This window comes from Microtus ochrogaster, linkage group LG4 (genome assembly GCF_000317375.1).
Source record: "Microtus ochrogaster isolate Prairie Vole_2 linkage group LG4, MicOch1.0, whole genome shotgun sequence".
NCBI lineage: Eukaryota > Metazoa > Chordata > Mammalia > Rodentia > Cricetidae > Microtus > Microtus ochrogaster.
The window spans coordinates 18,363,713-18,379,517 of record NC_022030.1 but is presented as its reverse complement, the minus strand read 5'-3'; the positions used below and the strand labels follow the sequence as shown (position 1 = coordinate 18,379,517).

The window sequence follows — 15,805 nt, the reverse complement described above, 5'->3', positions numbered from 1 at the left end:
CCGTGATGATCATGGTGATTCTTATTCTATTTTCCACACCGCTTACAAAAAAAAGGCCAGGAGCCGTTCCCTTCTCCCTGTCAAGTCCTAGAAACCCTTTCCTTAGCTCTGAAATGGGGCGAAAACAGCAAGCAGGCGCAGTAAGACAACGTTGTCTGGGCCGCCCAGGAAGGAAACCGAGCGCCCGCTTAGGAGAGGGCAACGATGGCCGCTTTTTGACGTCATCAGTGTGCGCGAGTGGCGGTTCCCGGGCAGGTTGTGGAGAAACAAGCCAGCTGGGACTGACCACGGAAGGTCGGGATGGGGGAGGCGGCCGTGGCGGCGGGACCCTGTCCACTCCGCGAGGACAGCTTCACACGGTTCTCGTCGCAGAGTAATGTGTACGGGCTGGCAGGAGGAGCAGACGGGCGAGGGGAGTTGCTAGCCGCCACACTTAAAGGCAAAGTGCTCGGCTTCCGCTACCAAGACCTCCGACAGAAAATCAGGCCCGTGGCCAAAGAACTGCAATTCAACTACATCCCCGGTGCGTGGCGCTGTGGTGTAGGGGGCGGGACTGGAGTCTGGTGTTGCAGGGGAGTCTAAGACTGTCTTTGGTCACTGTAATGCGAGGTCAGGGTTAAAGCTGGTAATCAAAAGCCGGGCGGTGGTGGCACATGCCTTTAATCCTAGCACTCAGGAGGCAGAGGCAGTCAGATCTCTGAGTTCGAGGCCAGTCTGGTCTACAGAGCAAATTTCAGGACAGCCAGGGCTACACAGAGTCACCCTGTCTCAAGAGAGAAAAATAAAAAGAAAGAGAAAAAAACTAAACTAAACCCTGGTAATCATTAGGTTCCGATACAGGGGTCGTCAGGGTCTGAAGTAATTAAGGTCTAGGATTTCGCAAACATAGAGGTTAACAGCGTGGTACCTGGTTAAGACTCCCACAGACCTAAAGGTTTTACTACAATGTAGGAAGTCAGTGTGATTCAGGAGTGATCGGTGAACTTTGAACTCTTCTCATAGTGGATGCTGAGATCGTCTCCATCGACACTTTCAACAAGTCACCCCCAAAGCGAGGGCTGGTTGTGGGCATCACATTTATAAAGGTACCTCGGCGCCCTCCACCTGTCCACACCCTCTTCCTTAGTCTCCCCCAAGTGCCCTGAATCTGCTCCAGATGCCTCTCACCTCCTCTACCTCCTCTGAGGGCAGTTTCCACCCCTAGGACTCAGGAGACAAGGGCAGTCCTTTTCTTAACATTTACTGTGACTATGAACCTGGCTCGGAATACAACCTGGACTCCATTGCAGGTGAGTGCATTGCAGCCTTGGGAAGAGGGTGGACTGGGCGGGCAGGTGCGGCTGGGTTCAGCTTGTGTCCTTTCTGCAGAGAGCTGCCTGAATTTGGAACTCCAGTTCACCCCTTTCCAGCTGTGCCACGCAGAGTGAGTGACCGTGGGCACCCCTGCTTTCCTGCCTTCCTCTGAGGCTTTTGTCCTATCTGGAAGACAAAAGAGTTTTAACAGACTAAGGGTTGGGTGGAAACAGGTATTGTTAGGGTCCCAAGAAGTGATGGGAAGTATAATCAAGAAGTGGGGTTTCATAGTTCGGTAGCAGATTGGAACCCATATACCTGCCATCACCAGTCTGGTTCTGATGGTGCTTTTTGGAGTGAATGCAGCCAAGATGACTAGGGAGCCACCACATTGTCACCTGTCAGGTGGCTCATTCCAGAGAGTTAATTGAGCACCTAGAACTCAACTCCAAAGGTTCTGGATCTCTACTTCCCAGACCTGGGATCATTCTCAAGAGTCAGAAGCACTGAGGTCTCCAGCCTTAAAAGGTGCAGTTGAAGGTTGGGGATACAGCTCAGGCAGCTGAACACTTGCCTAGCACACACAAAACTCTGGGTTCCGTCCCCAGCACTATACAAGCCAGTCATGGTCGGTGCATGCCTTTACTTCCAGCATTCAGGGGATGGGGACAGAAAGATCAGAATTTTGTTCAAGGTCATCTTGGGCTGCATAATGAGTTTAAAGCTAGCCTGAGTTATACAAACTCTGTCTCAAAAAAAGATTCTACCAAACCCAGAAACTCCTGAGAATCTGTAGACGGACTTGTAAGGAGGTAGACTACAGAACATCTAGAATCTTTAGGTTCCCATTTAGAATCCCAGAGCATGTGGGTTCTACTCCAGGACTTCAGAAATCCACTAGGATTAGCAACATTTTTTTGCCAGTTTTTTTTTTTTCTGTCAAAGCCCAGTTAGTAAATGCTAAGTTTGGAGGGTCAAACAATTAGTATCACAGCTGCACAGTTCTGCCACTGGAGCAAACAAACAGCAGGACACTGTGGATGAATGGCTGGGGTTGTGCCAATAAAACTTTATTTACAAAAAGCACTCAATGGGTGGGTTGGATTTGGTCTTTAGGTCCTAGTGGCCAGACCTCTAGTCTAGCAAGTGAGAATTATAAAAATGAATCTTTTGGGAGGATAAGGGGGTACATGCATGTGCTTGTGCAAGTATGTACTGGTGTGCGTGCATGTATGTGAATACCTTATCATGAATCAAAGCCTCAATGTGTAGCCCAGGCCAGCCTTGGACTTGAAATTTTCCTACCTCAGCCTTCCCAGTGCTGGGATTTCAGACAAGCATTATCCTGCCAGATTTGGAATCTACAAGATTCAAGATGCCAGGATTTGCATGATTCGAGATAGTCAGGGTAGAGATTTCTAACAGTTCTGGTCTACCAGAGGAGACAAGAAATAGGGCTTCAGAATCTTCCCTTTAGGGTTCTAAAGGGAAGAGGTTTTCTGGTGGTGTGGTTCTCTGTTGCTGTTTGTTTGCTGGGTTTTTGTTTTGACAACATCTTTGTGCTCTGGCTGTCTTAGAACTCACTGTGTAGATCAGGATGGCTTGAACTCACAGAGATCCACCTGCCTCTACCTTCTGAGTCCTGAGATAGATTTCTTTATATTTACTTGTTTGCAAGAGGGTCCCACAGCATGTGGGTGGAGGTCCGAGAACAGCCCTCGGGAGTCAGGGCTCTCCTTCCTCTTTGTGGTCCTGGGGTTCGAATCCAGGCCATCCCGAATGGTGGCAGTTGCCTTTACCCAATGAGCCATCCCATCGACCCTTGCCACCATTGAGGTTTTACAGACTCATTCTTGAGGACCCTCTCCTATTCCTGTAGTGAAACTTCTAGCAGTCGGGGGCTGTCAGCAGGCTCCCAGCACCTGCACTGGCTGCTCTGAGATCACAAGGGTCCGCATACATAGTCTGCAGAGCGCTAGGTCATGCAGCTCTCAACTGAATCTCTGAATGGTAGGGTTCTTGCCAGAAAAGGTTTTTGGTTTTTTGTTTTTTTATTCAGTCTGGGTGTGGGAAGTACAGGTGGGAAGATCAGTTGTTCAAGGTCAGCTATAACTACACCACAAGTTCAGTACCAGCCTGGGGCACATGAAGCCCTATCTCAAAATAAATTGACAGTGGCATTTCTAAATCCTTGGAGGAATTAACCACACACAGGTCCCAGCACATTCTAAATTTCTCTGCTTTCAGAGTCCAGGTTGGGAGCCAACTGGAGACTGTCTTTCTCCTGAGCGGGAATGACCCAGCCATCCATCTCTACAAGGAGGTGAGGAGGGCAGGCTGGGCACAGGCCGGTAGGGAATCCCCACTGCGGTGGTGGCCTGTGTGCAGGAGCCTGATAACTCACTCAGAGCCCGGCTCTCGTTCCCCCAGAATGAGGAGCTACACCAGTTTGAGGAGCAGCCCGTGGAAAACCTCTTCCCAGAGCTCACGAACCTGACCAGTAGGTAGGAGGGGACCCTGCCCATTCACCCACTGTGCACCCAAACAAGGGACCAGGACACTGACTGCAGAGAAGCCAGATAGGGCAGGCTGCCATCTAGTACAGCACACAGTAGAGGCCATCTTGGAGAAACTAGGAAGCGTCTTGGGGTGTCACTCAGTTGGTAAAATATTTACCTAGCGTGCGCAAAAGCCGTAGGTTCCATTGCATAACCGGGAGCACCATAAAATCCAGGCACATACAGTAGTAACCTCAGCACTCAGGTGGTAGGGAAAGGAGGGTCAGGAGTTCAAATTCGTCCTTGACTGTATCATGACTTTGAAGCTAACTTGGTCTATGTGAGACCCTGTCTTTAAAAATAAATGCAGCTAGGTAGCGTGTTCTCTGGTTGCAGCATGACCTCAAGATAATTGGTTAGAATGGGGCTCAGTGAGCATCTATGGTGTGCCTGGCCCCCTAGTGCTCCTGGGAAGCAGAGATTGGGCTGGGGCTCTGGGCTGTCTACCTGTCTGTCCCCCATCCATCATCCTCTCGCCAGTGTCCTGTGGCTCGATGTCCACAACCTGCCTGGCTCGTCTCGGCGGCTCACGGCTCTGGGCTGCCAGAGTGGCTATGTGCGTGTAGCTCACGTGGACCAGAAGAATCAAGGTGAGGGTCAGGCCTGGGGCGGGGACAAACCTAGGGATGGGGACAGGTCCCTGAGTGCCTCCCTGCTCTCCACGCAGAGATTTTGCAGACATGGACAATCCTGCAGGATGGGCCCATCTCCCGTGTCATCGTGTTTCGCCTCCCCAGCCCCGATGGTGAGCTCTTTGCTCTCAGCCTGGAATCTGGAGAGCGGACTCTACAGGCTCAGCTGTCCCCACCCTAAGAGCCCACACTCGTGCTCCCCCTGCGCCCCTCCAACCCATAAGCTGTGCCACAGATTGGACTCCGGTCATTTCTTTTAGCATCCAACCTCATTCTTCCCATTGTGTTCTTGCCTTGAACTTTGTCCCTACGTTCACCATTCCCTTAGTGGTCTAACCTTCATTTCTCATGTTATCTTACACTGACTCACCCCACCCCAGCCTTCTCACTCCCTGTGGACTAAAAACTCTTCTGTCAATCATGGTCTCACCCCATCCCCAAGTGCTAGTTTCTTCCTATTCCTTGATCTTGGTCTGTCCTATACTGACCGTCACCTTGACCTGCCCTGTGCCTTCTATACAGGGTCCCCCATCCTCACACTGTGGTCTAACCTCAGACTTCAACTCTAATCTAACCTTTGTCTCTCCTATTGTGTTCTAACATTAGCCTTTTTTGTATTTTTTAAATAGTCATCTAACATCTGTATAATGTCTGGCCACAGTCATTTTGTAGTCCAATCTCTAATCTTTGTCCTGAGGTCTAGCCTTTGTTCTTCACTACAGGAGGGAAAGGGATAAGGAAGAGCCTGTCCCCACAGGCTCTCCATCTCCTGTCTCTTTCCCTAGCAACTGAGGACAGCCCACAGCAGGAAGGATACAGTCTGCTTGTTGCCAGCATGTTGGAGCCAGCAGTGGTATACTGGTACGGGCACCTGAGGCTTCTGGTGTATGTGGTGTGGTCTAACCTTGTCAATCCTTTGGGGTGGTTAGGATCAGAAGTGCTGTGATCAGGGAAGAGGTGAGAGTGCTCACATCTGGATCCTGTAGAGAATTTGCTAAGGATGGTTATGTCTTCCTACCCTTAGAGAAACCCATACCCCTGGCATGGGTGGACCAGGGGTGCCAGCAAATGCTCAATTGTGAAGGCCTAGACATGTAGTCCTTGGCAATTTCCGTGGTTTCACTGCTCCCACCATCAAAATTGTGACATTGTAATGCTAAAATAAACAGTCAGCTCTGTGTGTGCTGGGGATGGGGGGCAGGGGGAGACAGTACCTCATGAAGTCAAGGCTGCCCTCCAACTACACTGCTAAGAATGACTTCGAACTCTCGGTTTCCCTGCCTCTACCTCTGCTGGGATTGCAGGCGTGCACCACCACACTGGATTAAACCCAGGGCTTCATTCATGCTACAGTCTACCAACTAAACTACGTCCCCAGCCCCCACACCCCCACTCTCCCACTTCACCTTCCTCTCACTCAAGTACAAGTATGTACACACACTGCCATCATCAGCTCCTGTGAGCTAGTTCCACCCAGCTCTGACACACTCTGGGTTGAGAGTGAAAATATCAATGCAAGTACAGAGTTCTCTGTACTCTGTAAGGCACCGAGCACTTAGGTGAGGGACCAGGGCACCTGTGTCTCCAGGAGCCATGATGGGGGGGGGTGCGCTCCTGGGAGCACAGTGGGGCATCCAGGATGGGATCCACAGGGTAAACATGAGGCCATCCACTGGAGGACCTCAAAGTTACTTACATTAAAACCAAGGTGCATGTCTCAAAAAATGTGGGTCTGGACCTCAGGGGAAGCCAGTTGGGCATCACCTACAGTCTGGAACCAAAGGCGACAGGGCCCTGCCATATGACCTTCCCCTTACCCCCATATTGGGGACCCTCAGGGACCTTCTGAACCAGGGCCTGGAAGACCAACTTCTCCTGCCCAGCAGTGACCAGTTTGACAGTGTCCTCTGTGGCCTGGTCACTGACGTAGACCTAGATGGACAACCAGAAGTCCTGGTGGCCACCTATGGACAGGTGGGTCTTGAGAGGAGCCTGTCACTCATCTGTTTCTGCAATAACCATCCTCAGCTTGCATGACCTTGACCCCTCTGCCCACAGGAACTGCTCTGCTACAAGTACCACGGACTGCCTGAGGCCAGCAGAGGCTTCCGCCTGCTCTGGCGAAGGACCTTTGCCAGCCCCCTGCTGGCCATGGCCCATGTGGACCTGACTGGGGATGGACTGCGGGAGCTGGCTGTGGTATCCCTGAAAGGGGTGCACATCCTCCAGGTACTAACCGTTATTCATTTATTTGTAGGGGAAAAGCTCTACCACTGAGCCACACCCCAGCCCCTCACTGGGGGATTCTAGGCAGGGGCTCTACCACTGAGCCACACCCCAGCCCCTCACTGGGGGATTCTAGGCAAGTGTTTTACCACTGAGATACATCTCAGCCCTCACTGGGGAATTCTCAGCAGACACTCTTGTTGAGCCACACCCCTAGCTCTTGGTTTTTTGAGACAGGCTCTCACTCTCACCCAGGAAGGCCTTGAATTTACAATCCTCCTGCCTCAGCCCATGGAGTATCTGAGCGTACAGACCTGCGCCATCTGGCCATGCTACATGCTCTATTCTTTACTCTCACCTGAGCTCCACAGTCTCTAGATTTCTTCCAATACTGTTGGTCAGTCACGCCTTACAGTGTCTACCCCACCCCAAGGACTAGCCTCAGATCTGCCCATCATTGGGCTGGTCCTGGTCTCCTTCAGTTTACTAGGTGTCTGTTTGGATACAGCCTACCTTTCCCCCCATAGCCTGCTTTCCCTTCCCATCTTCCCTTGGTAATGTGGTGTAGCCCCCAGACCACTGTTAAGTTTCTGATTTCTACATTGTGTGTGTGTGTGTGTGTGTGTGTGTGTGTGTGTGTGTGTGTGTGTAAGGCCAGGGAGGAATTCAGGTGTGAGAGACAGAGACAGAGAGAGAGAGACAGAGAGAGAGAGACAGAGAGAGACAGAGAGAGACAGAGAGAGACAGAGACAGAGAGAGAGACAGAGAGAGAGAGACAGAGAGAGAGAGACAGAGAGAGACAGAGAGAGACAGAGAGAGAGAGAGAGAGAGAGACAGAGAGAGCGCGAGCAAGAAGGATTTCGGGTGTCTCACTCTCTCTTATTCTCCTGAAATGGAATCTCTCGCTGGACACTGAGCTAAGCTGGTAGGTAGCTCACAAGCCCCGGAGGGAGCTTCTCTGAGGTCTAACCTCAACTTCTGCTTTCCACTTCTCTGTGGTCCTTGCTCTGTTGACCTCTCATTTGCTGCCAGCATCTCACCTTTGTCCTTCCCACTGTGGTCTAACCTCAGCTTCTCTGGAACCTCAGATAGCCTCTAATGTCCTTTGTCATTTTGCACCATCTGTCTCTTCCACCAGTTCCTTTTGCATCCCTCTCTCTCTGTTTATTTGTTTTTGTGCATGGTACTTGGTGTCAAACCCATGGTGCTGTGGATCTGGGAGATTGAGTCATGCTGTGTAGCCAAGGTTAGTCCAAAACTCACAGCTGCTCTCACACTAGGCCCAGCGCTTCTGCTGATTTCCAATCTCAGCTCCCTCCACTTAGGTCTAAGCTTTGCCCCTTCCACAGGAAATTAATCCAAGCCCCTCCGCCATGTCTGGCCTCCACTCCCATCTGGGAGACCCTTTCTCAGTCAACACCCTGTGGTCTCCTCTCTGCCCTCCTGCTGTGGCTGAGCCTCTGGCCTCTCAGTGTGGTCTGATGTGTGCCCCTCTTCTGTCTCCACTTACCCTCCTTCTTTTGTTCCCACAGTACAGCCTGATCCAGGCCTCTGAGCTGGTCTTGACCCGGCTTCGTCGTCAAGTGGAGCAGAGGAAACATCAGCAGGGCCTTGGAGACAAAGTGGCTCCCAGGCCTAAGGAGCCCCTAGCCTCCTGAGCACTCTACCTTCTTGGGCCTGGGCATCTGGTGTCTGTCACTGAAGCATCTCAGAAAAGGACTGCTTCCCTGAGACTGCCCTGGGGCATGCTGGGAGTCCCTGAGCCACTCTGCTGTGTGTGTAACCCTAGCTGATTACCCCTCTCTGAGCTATTTGTAGAGGGACGTTCTCAGCAACCCCCTGCAGTCCCATCAGGTTTTGGTTCCCTAGTGACTGTTCATACATGCAGAGCAACAAAGCTGCCCTAGCTTCCTCGTTTCCTTTGTCCAGCAAGCATCTATTGAGCACCTACTGTATGCCAAGTTCTGCTGAATTCACTCCCAAAGAACTGAGGAGGGGAACTCTACAGAGAGAGTCCAAGATTAGACCCAGAGGAAAGGAGGGGGTGGGGTGGTTTGCAGTTTTGAGAGCTATGGAACCTTTCTCTGCACTGGTGAAGTGAACTCGGGAAGTATAAATGCCAGACAAATACCACTGAGGCCACCCTGAGCAGAGGCTTCTGGGTTCATTGTCTCCACTAGGAAGAATCAGGAACCCCAGATGTAACATCGACGGTGAAGGGGACGTGAAAACTCAGATCAGGAAAGGTCCGTATCTCCAGTACGCAGTAAGGGGTCTGCAGACTCCCTCAGCCCAGAGATAGAAATGATCGTGTTACTGCTTTAATTGGGATGGGGTCTCAAAAGAGAAGTGATTAAACTCGGCAAGAGCTAAGGCTAGCTTCTAGCAGAATAGGATGAGCATAGACTGTGGTGGAGAGTGTCAAAGTTAGACCAGTGTAGACAGAGATACCATACTGCGGTGGGTATTGGGTACATCTCAGCTAAACAACCCAGGCGAGACAAGGGCAGTTATCACCCGAAGGTTCCATCAGAGTCTACCCCCCAGGGCTCAGAGAAAGGTAGCTCAGCAGGATTGTTGCCTCCCCCAACCCCAGACCAGGAATAGAATTGGAGTCAGTGGGGTTGGTGAGTTTCAGAGCAAATGAGGCTGAGGGTGGGGCTTGAGTGTGATGCCTGCTTCCTCAAAAGCACATGTGTTTGTGGTGTTGGGTAGGTACCAGTCACTCCATCAGGAAGTCCACCTGTAAATCTGATTCACACACACAAACACACACACACACACACACACACACATACACACACTGCAAAGGCGCAGCCTCCAGGTCTTAGAAGACCAGATACAGACTTTCCAGGCTCCAAGCTCTAGAAGCCAGGCCCAGGCGTGGGAAGCTACAGGGAGCTGGAACTTCCCCCTCCTGGCAGCAGGCCCAAGAGTGTCCCGCCAGAGCTGGCAGTGGGCACAGGCTCCTCCTGGCAGGGGCAACCTTCTTTCCCTGTTGCACCGTTTTGTGCCCAGCATCCAGCACCTGCCACCTTTCCTGTGGAGGGAGGGAGCCCAGAGAGGGATTGTGAGGGCGTATGATGCATGCGTTCTGATGTGTGTGTGTGCATGCATTTGCGGGGGTGTGTGTTTGCATGAGTGCAACTTGTTTTGTTCAACAACCTGTAGGCTTGGGAATTTGTCTTCTGAATCCTAGGACACTTGACTCAGGACTTTGCACTATGACAGAGAAGTTGAGACAGGGTCTCATGTAGCTCAGGCTGCCCTCCAGCGAAGAGTGACATTCAACCCCTGATCCTCCCACCACTGCCTCTTGATGGCTGAAATTGCAGGCATGCAACACCATGCCTCATTTTTACAGTACTGAGGGCAGAACCCAGGGCTTGGTGTGTGTTAGGCAAGCATTCTACCAACTGATCCACATCTTCAACCCCCACCCACAAATTGTTTTCTTTTAGCTAGGTCTTGCTATGAGGATGGCTTGAAACACAATCATCCTCCTGCCTCAACCTCCTGAGTGCTGGGATCAGAGATATGTTTCATCATACTGGGTAGCCTTGATCCTTCCTTGTCCTCAGCCCAGAGGCAGTGGTTTAAAGATACAGAATCTGGAACCACACTCTTAATACCTGCTGCCTCAGTTTCCCCACCTTTGAAATGTTGAAATGGAGCTAGTGTTTACCTCTGAGGGTTGTGACAGTGTTTGGCGGTGTAGAGGCCTTGGGAGTGGTTCTCATGGTACCTGGGCACTCTGTGGCAGTTCTCTGCCTTCAGTGAGGTACCCTGAGCAGACTGAGCCTGCGAACTTGGAAGAGCTACCGCCCAACATTCCTGCCCCCCTTCCCCCAGGTCTGCCAGCCTGTGGCTATTTGTAGCGATGACTGCATCTCTGGGCCCTTGTATGGACGAGATGCTGCCCATGTGTGATGGGGGGGGGGAACAGGGTTGACACAGGTGCACGCACTTGAGCCCTCCGTCGCTGTCCTTGGCTTCTAGTGCTGAACCCCGATACTGGGGCAACCTGCAGCCCCCACGATCAGGCCTCTCCCCCGCCCCCTGGCTCCCTTGGCCACGCCCCTTCCTGGGCTCTTCCCTCTTGCTCTCTTGCAAGGCCTCCTCCCAGCTCTGTGGCTCCGCCCCCAGCTCCTATGGCCACGCCTCCTTCCAGTGGCTCCTCCCTCAGCATTTTCCCTAACTGGAGCTCCGCCCCTCCCCCTCCCATAAGGTCTGCCCTCCACTGGCTCTTCCCTCTTTTTCTCTGGCCTCTCTTCTTCTGGTGGTCCTTTCCCCAACTCCCCTGTGCCCACCCTCTCTCCTCCTTCAGCTCCTCCCTCCTCCAGTCTGTCCTGGTCCTCAAACCCATAGCTACCCTGTCCCCACCTCATCCTTCCTTAAGCTCCTCCCTTCCACATCCTGGTGGTCCTTTCGCCTGTTCACTTGTCCCATCCCCTACTCCCAGCGGCTTCTTCCTCCTTCAATCTAGTCCCTCTTCTCCACTGATTCCCCCCGCCCCATTTCCTCTGTCCCCGCCCCCCAACTCCTCCCTCCGCCCCCTAGCTCCTCTGTCCCCGCCCCCTCCTCTACCTCTCCGGTCTAGTCCCCCTTCCCGGGGCTCCTCCCTCCGCCCCCCTAGCTCCTCTGTCCCCGCCCCCTCCCCTGGGCTCCGCCCTCCTCCCGGCCCCTCCCCGGTTCCCCTCTTCGCATCCCCTCTCCTCCCTCCTCCCTGCTCTCCCTCAGTCCCTGGCTCCTCATCCTCTTTCTCCCTCTCTTTCTCGGGTGGAGGCGCCCACCGCGGCGGCCCAGCGGGGACCGGCCCGGCTGCACGGCAGGTAAGAGCTCAACGCGGCCGCCCGGGGCCCCGGGGCTGCGGGAACCCTGGCTGCGCCGAGTCTTTAAGTGCAGGGGCTTCCTGAGCCCTGGCTCCGAGTCCTAGCTGCCCAGCTTTCACCGTGCGCCATGTGTATGGTGTGTGTGTGTATGTCTGTCTGTCCGTTTCTGGGCACCTGGGTCTCTGTCTCTCCCCATTTCTCCCTCTGCCTGCAGCCAATTCACACCCACACACCTCTGTCTCCGCCCCTGATGCACGGGGACCTGAAGGAGGCTGATCCCCCGCAGTATGGACTCCCCCGAAGGCCTGGAGTGCCCCCAAATCCTCCTCACCCCTTCTTAGCTCAGGTCTCCCCATCCTCCCAATCCTGACATTCTGAGGCTGGTCCTGCTTACAGCCTAACCAGTCCTTCTAAAGTCTGACTCCCATACCTCTCACTGTTTGTCCATTCATTCTTTGGACAACTCTGAGACACTTTTGTACTGCTGGGCACTGCTCTGAGGTCAGGCTAGACAGGACCTTCCTACAGTCTCACTTCCATCCCTCCAGCTTCACAGTTGCGAGGCTGGGTGGGAAAGCAGACCTCCTGGGGGCTCAGAGGGACTCAGCCTGACGCTTCCCTTCCTTCATGAAGGTCTCTGGGGAAGGTGGGCGAGGTGCTGGCCAACACCTGGGCCAGAGCTGGGGTGAGCCCACAAGGTCCCCGCCCTATGTGGCAGGCGTGTGGGAACTCCAGATGGCTTAAAAGATCACTGGGTTAGGAGCCCCACTCCTTAACATATTTGTGTTCCACCTCTGACTTGGCCAAGTCCTTTCTCCCCCTCTACCAGCCTCAGTTTACCTGTCTGCAATTTGCAACCCTGTGTATGCTGTGTGGCTAATGGAGGGACAGACGGTGTGTGTGTGTGTTCTGAATTCTGTGTTCCTATTCTGCATTGCACCCCCCGCCCCTGCAGTCAGGATACATCCCAGGTCCTCACTCTGCTGTGGTTGCATTGAGGGGGAATTCTTCCCAGAATACCCCAGAGGCAGGACAAGCAGGACAGGAGACTCACCACTAACCCAGCTGGCCACCAGCCCACCAGGTTGGGGATACCACTGCCTCCGAGCCCTAAGATGTTACCACCTTCCCCGCCGGCTCCTCCTGGACTCAACCTGATCCTTTTGCCGCTGAGTCTACACCCAGATTAGCTTTCAAGGCCCAGAGGAGGAAGGCTGGGGCAGAAAGTGTGGCTGTCCAAGCCATAGACAGACAATGTTCAGGCCTCTTGTCCATGAGTTTCACAAATATTTATCTAGTGCTTTCTCTCCTGGGTCCCTCTTCCAAGACCCGGAGAGAGAGGAGGGAAATCTGGATGACAGCAAAAGGGATTGAATAGACTTGATGACCCCGCCCCTGGCAGGCAAACACTAGTCCACTGACCCTCGTCTTCCTGGATGACTTCCCAGGTTTTTCACCCTCCCCAAAAGCAGCAGTCAGATGTGACTAGATAGATTCTTGACTTTCTGGGTCTCCCCTTTTTCCCAAAAGCCAAAGAGGGAGGAGGGAGGAGCAAAGGGGAATCTGCTTGGGATCCTGGTGGGTTCATAATTACGCCTGAGAGTTTGCTAATTAGGGGCTGCTAATTAAATATATCATTAGGGGCCTTGACTGGGGGCCTAACTGTGCAGTGGCCCTTTAAAAGAGTCACCCCTCCCCCGCGCAGCACACACACACACACACACACACACACACACACAAGCACACCGCTCACTCCTTTTCGGGAAGTTCTGCCAACAAGCTGCCTCCCTCCCCCAGAGAAGCCTGCTCCTGGTCTGTGGGTGTGAGCCGAGGGCAGGCTGTGGGTTAGACTTCCAGAGGAACTTTTCAGACTGCCACAGAAGGTGGAAATTCTTGGACACTTGAGGCTGGAGGAACCCCAAGCTGCTGGCTTAGGTAGGTGACAGCTCCTCTGGCCCGCCTTTTCTCTATAATAGGCAACTGTGTTACCATAGCAACATGAGGGCGGGCCTTGGAGCTCAGACCTTGGGCACCCTTCTGGGGAGAGCAGATGCTGGGTGACCTGCACAAATTGCTTCACTTCTCTGAGTCTTGATCCTGTACTTTGTGAACGGAGTGGAAGGCTCCTCCCCAAAGGCCAAGTGTGTCATCTTGGCAAGGATAGTCAGAGACGGTGATAACAATGAAGCCCAAGGCTCGATGCCCCCAGGGAGAAACTTGCATGGTGTGTGCGAGGAACAGCAGAGGGTAAAATGGCTGGAACAGAGCAGGCAAGGGAGAGAGGCAAGGGAGGGGCCACAGTCCTCTGGCCCTGGAGCTGTGGAGCCTTCTGAAAGGAGGATGGATGGGAGCTCATGGGTGCTTGTTATCAGTTCACCCTTGTGTACATGCGTGCGGGCAAAGGACTTTGCACAATTACTTCCCTCTTCACGCCTCTTCTTTGCCCATGGCACACTCACCACCACCCCCTCCCAAATCAATAAAATGTAATAAAAAGTAAACACAGAAAGACAAAAATAGCCACTCAGACCCAGAACCTACCACAGCCAAGGGCCAAGCTGAAATGGCTAGAACTGCCCAGTGCACTCCTGAGCCCCAGCTCTGGACTCCCACAGAGACCTCATGGTGTTCTTTGTGCCTGGCGTCCTTTCCTCAGCCCCGTGTCTCAGGATCCGGTCCCTCTGTGTCATCGCCTCCCGCCACAGCTCCCACCCTGCGTACGGCAGTATACTACTCCACTGCTGTTTCTGCAGTTAATTGTTGAGGGACCTCTGGGTTGTTTCAAGGTTGGCCCTGTTATAGATAAAGCTGATGTGGACGTTCTCCTGGGGCCTTTTTGGTGAGACAGGCTTATAAGCCTGTCCTAGGAAGTGAGCTGCTGAATCATAGAGTATGTGATGGTTGGCTGCAGGCTCTCAAACTGTTTGGATTCGGTTATGTTTCTAGCATTTCACAAGGCCCCTCTGTCCTGGCATTCCTGTGTCTTTTCCTCCGGGCACCCATGTGCTGATCTCTGTGTTTCCCTGAGTCTCCTTGTCTCCTGAGCTGGTTCACAGTTCACCCCTGTGTTGTGGCCTAACAAGCTGGGACTTTATTGTTTGACAGTGCTGGTGATGAAACCCAGGGCCTTCTGCATGCTAGGTAGGCTGTCTATCAGTGAGTCCAATCCCAAGCCCCTCACTGGGGGATTCTAGGCAGGGGCTCTGCACCTGAGCCACGCCCTCAGCCCACATGGGGCCATTTGAGTGACAAGGAGATATCTGATCCACTCACTTTGATCTTCTGCTCCTTCCCTCAGGACTCTACCACCCCCATGGCTGCTTTGGCCTTGGTGGGGGTTGTGCTCCTCCTGGGGACACCCCACTGTTTGGGGGAGGCCACTCCAACCCCTTCCTTGCCACCTCCCCCTGCTAACGACAGTGATGCCAGCTCAGGCGGCTGCCAGGGTTCCTACCGCTGCCAGCCAGGGGTGCTGCTGCCTGTGTGGGAACCCGACGACCCATCGCTGGGAGACAAGGCCGCAAGGGCCGTGGTGTACTTTGTGGCCATGGTCTACATGTTCCTCGGTGTGTCCATCATTGCCGATCGCTTTATGGCGTCTATTGAGGTCATCACATCTAAGGAGAAGGAGATTACCATCACCAAGGCCAACGGGGAGACCAGTGTGGGCACCGTGCGTATCTGGAATGAAACAGTATCCAACCTCACACTCATGGCCCTGGGCTCCTCGGCACCTGAGATTCTGCTGTCTGTCATCGAGGTCTGTGGCCACAACTTCCAGGCGGGTGAACTGGGTCCCGGCACCATTGTGGGCAGCGCAGCCTTCAACATGTTTGTGGTCATTGCTGTGTGCGTGTATGTCATCCCTGCCGGCGAGAGCCGTAAGATCAAGCATCTGAGGGTCTTCTTTGTCACAGCCTCCTGGAGCATCTTTGCCTACGTCTGGCTATATCTCATCCTAGCAGTTTTCTCCCCAGGTGTGGTCCAGGTGAGTAAAGACCAACACCCCAGGGGAGCCTGGTAGCTTGGAGGGTCTGTGAGTGCAAGTGTGTGTGTGTGTGTGTGTGCGGTGTGTGTGTGTGTGCGGTGTGTGTATGTGCGGTGTGTGTGTGTGTGTGTGCGGTGTGTATGTGCATGTGCGGTGTGTGTGCGCGTGCGGTGTGTGTGTGTGCGGTGTGTGTGTGTGGTGTGCGTGTGTGTGTGCGGTGTGTGTGTGTGTGCGGTGTGTGTGTGTGTGCGGTGTGTGTGTGCGGTGTGTGTGTGT

The 15,805-nt window shown here is 53.4% G+C and overlaps 2 protein-coding genes across 2 annotated transcripts in view; both read left to right on the top strand.

The window, feature by feature from the left end:
* Window positions 1-248: 248 nt before the first annotated feature.
* Kptn (kaptin, actin binding protein) lies at window positions 249-8,830 on the top strand. Its single transcript, XM_005361064.2, has 12 exons — window positions 249-523; window positions 1,003-1,085; window positions 1,205-1,289; window positions 1,369-1,423; window positions 3,541-3,616; window positions 3,724-3,797; window positions 4,332-4,441; window positions 4,519-4,596; window positions 5,269-5,344; window positions 6,322-6,457; window positions 6,542-6,712; window positions 8,242-8,830. The coding sequence occupies exons 1-12, from the start codon at window positions 301-303 to the stop codon at window positions 8,365-8,367; spliced, it is 1,293 nt and encodes a 430-aa protein (XP_005361121.1). The 5' UTR covers window positions 249-300; the 3' UTR covers window positions 8,368-8,830.
* Window positions 8,831-11,433: 2,603 nt separating this feature from the next.
* Slc8a2 (solute carrier family 8 member A2) overlaps window positions 11,434-15,805 on the top strand; it is a 31,718-nt gene continuing 27,346 nt past the window's right edge. Inside the window, exons 1-2 of the mRNA XM_005361062.2 lie at window positions 11,434-11,541; window positions 14,840-15,529. Of these exons, the coding sequence (XP_005361119.1) occupies window positions 14,855-15,529 (675 nt within the window). The 5' untranslated portion in view covers window positions 11,434-11,541; window positions 14,840-14,854. The remainder of the gene's footprint in view (window positions 11,542-14,839; window positions 15,530-15,805) is intronic.

Excerpts from the sequence above, each read along its gene's own strand:
- Kptn (XM_005361064.2), top strand. The coding sequence starts at position 301 with ATGGGGGAGGCGGCCGTGGCGGCGGGACCCTGTCCACTCCGCGAGGAC. Across the intron at positions 1,290-1,368 it reads CAACCTGGACTCCATTGCAG|AGAGCTGCCTGAATTTGGAA; the intron begins GTGAGTGCATTG and ends TCCTTTCTGCAG. Across the intron at positions 4,597-5,268 it reads TCGCCTCCCCAGCCCCGATG|CAACTGAGGACAGCCCACAG; the intron begins GTGAGCTCTTTG and ends CTCTTTCCCTAG.